The sequence below is a fragment of the Asterias rubens genome, unplaced genomic scaffold (assembly GCF_902459465.1).
Source record: "Asterias rubens unplaced genomic scaffold, eAstRub1.3, whole genome shotgun sequence".
In the NCBI taxonomy this organism is placed as follows: Eukaryota; Metazoa; Echinodermata; class Asteroidea; order Forcipulatida; family Asteriidae; genus Asterias; species Asterias rubens.
Genome location: NW_022985799.1, coordinates 7,491 through 10,488, shown reverse-complemented (window position 1 = coordinate 10,488; position 2,998 = coordinate 7,491). Strand labels below are relative to the sequence as shown.

Sequence of the window (2,998 nt, the reverse complement as noted above, 5' to 3'; positions counted from 1 at the left end):
AAGACCTGGTGACACATTCAACCCAAGGGCACCTCTATTATTAAAGAGATTTAAATCTGTACGAACATTTCAGGGGGCACCAGGTCGTTGACCAGGGGCATGGGAGCAAGTGCCTATTGCCTATGTGAAGTAGGCCTGCTGAACACATTTTACATTCTGTTTTATTAGTAAAAAAGCAGTGTGCTACGAGTAACGAGTTAATTTCAAAGTCGGACTGTGTTTTTCATTGCATTGTCTTATACTTCAGCATATTATTATTAAACACGTATCCTGTTTCAGAACATTCACCCTGGATCTTCAACAAATTTTAGACATTCAGACTAAAATATTAGACTTACAATACAAGCAAGGTAAGGGCCAGTCATACAATAAAAAGCTTTTATAATATATAAAGATTACTGAAAAGGCTTTTGTAGAGTGCTTGTATTATAATAAAACTAAGCATTCCATAAAAGTCCTTTCAATAATATCACATTGTCTTGTATTTTATAGTGTTACGTGCAAAGGTTTTATCAACAAACTGTAGTCTATACTTTGTTAAGTACTTAGTAACTTACCCAAGTGTTGTCATGGTCACTATTGTATACCAGAAGGAGGCGGGAATGCTGAAAAATTTAGTATTAGGAACATTTTTCTCCGCATAGAACATGATCGTTGCGAAAATTATAATGGCCATTGTCAGCGAAAACAGCAAAAATCCAAGTTCACTTGCACAGCTTTTCAGTGTGTACCCTAAGATACGTAATCCTTGTGAATGACGTGAGAATTTGAAAATTCTTACAACTCGGAACACTCGAAGCGTGGTAAACATGCCACTCAGGCTATCACTGTTGAACATGAGCCCTATGTAATACGGCATTATAGCCACTACATCTATAACACACATGACGCTCCGCATAAATTTACAGCGGTCCGGAGCGGCATACGCTCTCAGTATATATTCCACAGTAAAGATCAACACACACGCAGTATCTAGGCAGAAGAAGGCATCCTTGTATCGTGTTCCGCAAGATACTTCCTCAACAGTGCCAGGGAAGGGAGCACATGTTACTGTTTCCACAACGTTAGCAAAGACAGACACAGCAATAAAAAACCCTGTCACATAGTAGAAGACCAATGCCCCTGTGCCCGTATGGGGATTCTCAAATGCACGCCACATCTTCTCTCTCATAGTATGTAACACAGGAGTATCTCCCATCTCAGAGCTCCTCTCATCCATTAGGCGTTCGGCATTGTCTCGTTTTCTGTCACGGTAATCTTCGTAGCAGCAGTCCCCAATAATTTCTGGCATGACACCAAAAAATGAGAGTTCCTCGTCAAAAGAGCTGATGCATTCCTCCCGAGGGAAGTGCATACGACCTGTACGATAGAAAGCCAGGATGTGGCGGAACAGATCTGGATCCCGGTCGAAGAAATATTCTCCAGAATCTTCATCGAAGAAGAATTCCTTCTCATTGCTTCCAAGAAGAGTGTCTGGGTACTTTTCCAGCATGTGTCGCCACGTTTCAAAGCGGCGACCACTGATGTTGAGTATGATTCTACCACCTTCATTAATGGTGGTGTGTCTCTCAGGAGCAACGGGCATAGCATTCGGGGCGATCGGTACCCATCCGATCGCTGCCGCCCGGGCGAACGGTAGCCAGGCCGCAGCCATGGTGCTCCGTGCCCCTCCCTCCTCCTCCGGGTAAACCTGGCAAGAAATTTCCAACGATTTTGGAAGCTACACACAACGAACCACGACCAAGGTTAGCTGACTTTGATATGGTGTACTCAGCACCCAGCAAGTAATCCAACTCAAATTCAGGCGGGTAAAAACCAGACCCGTCATCGAGGCCTCCTGCGTTGAATTATGTAGACCGTAGTAGACCGTGCTACATACATGGGAAGCAACGCCTCGACTATGCGGTAAACAAACACTGCACAAGCGCTAACGTGAACTCACCATCTCCGTCAAATTTGACAACGCTGAAAATTCGTGAACAGTTCAGGTGACAGGGAATAATTCCTACCCGTACGCTGGCATTTTGATTGTAAATTCACCTACACAGTGAAACTACAGATGTCATTAAGTCTGCATACTGGTAAAATGTAGAAAATGTCATTCTTCTTAGCCAAATTTACGTTGAACGCACTGACTTCCACATACACTGCACACGCCATTCTAGTTCTCAAATGTTACCGTAATAAAAATATCGTCTGCTAAATCTTGCTGATGTGTAAATGTGCACAAGGAGGCACGGGTGGGGGTTGGGTACGATACGACTCTTTGCTGTTGTGTGTACACTACACTGTTACACCAAAAGCAACCTGTCAGTATTGTCAGCAGGTATCAGCCGTAGGGCTTTCACGGCCCGCTCGTAAGCTTACAAGAATTCAACATTTGATTGTGTTTGGACACTCTAAATGTTGCCTAAATGCCCATCAAAAGTGTGCTTTGTTTGTCATAGTTGTTAAGTGTATATTCTTTTACAAGAAATTGATACAAACATTTTGAATAAAATTATTTAAAGTTTTGTATTTTAACAGAATGAAACGCTACTTTTATAATTCTCTTTACCCATCTCAATGAAAAGAAGTTAACGGTTTCCTATTGGTCCGTGCTGTAGGTGAGATCAAATTATTCATTGAAGTGATTAGCATAATCAGCTACTGTGTTACGCTTTCACGTGTTTTCTTTGGTCGGCCTGTGACAGCGCCACCACACGTTTGGAAAGCACCAGTGTTTCGGAGAAATTTTATTTCAGACTGACAGCCAAGGGTTCTTCAGAAATCTTATGCAACAGCACAGCTGTCGATTCTAAGAACTCTCAAGGGTAGTTTTTAATAAATAAAAAAATTCAAGTGTAGAAAAAAATTCAAGTGTAGACGAGTTGCCAAGACAATCATTGGCAATTGTGATGGGGACTAAATATTCTGTCAAACTTCGAGAAAAAATTAAGTAAAAAATTACCAAATTTTAAGACTGACAGATTCAATTGACAATTAAAGTAACACATTT

At 41.5% G+C, this 2,998-nt stretch overlaps 1 protein-coding gene across 1 annotated transcript; it reads right to left on the bottom strand.

Annotated features, from left to right (window-relative positions):
- Positions 1-511: 511 nt before the first annotated feature.
- Positions 512-2,179, bottom strand: LOC117306709 (potassium voltage-gated channel protein Shal-like). The gene has a single exon (XM_033791187.1). It carries the CDS (start codon positions 1,652-1,654, stop codon positions 554-556), a length of 1,101 nt encoding a protein of 366 aa, XP_033647078.1. The 5' UTR covers positions 1,655-2,179; the 3' UTR covers positions 512-553.
- Positions 2,180-2,998: the final 819 nt, after the last annotated feature.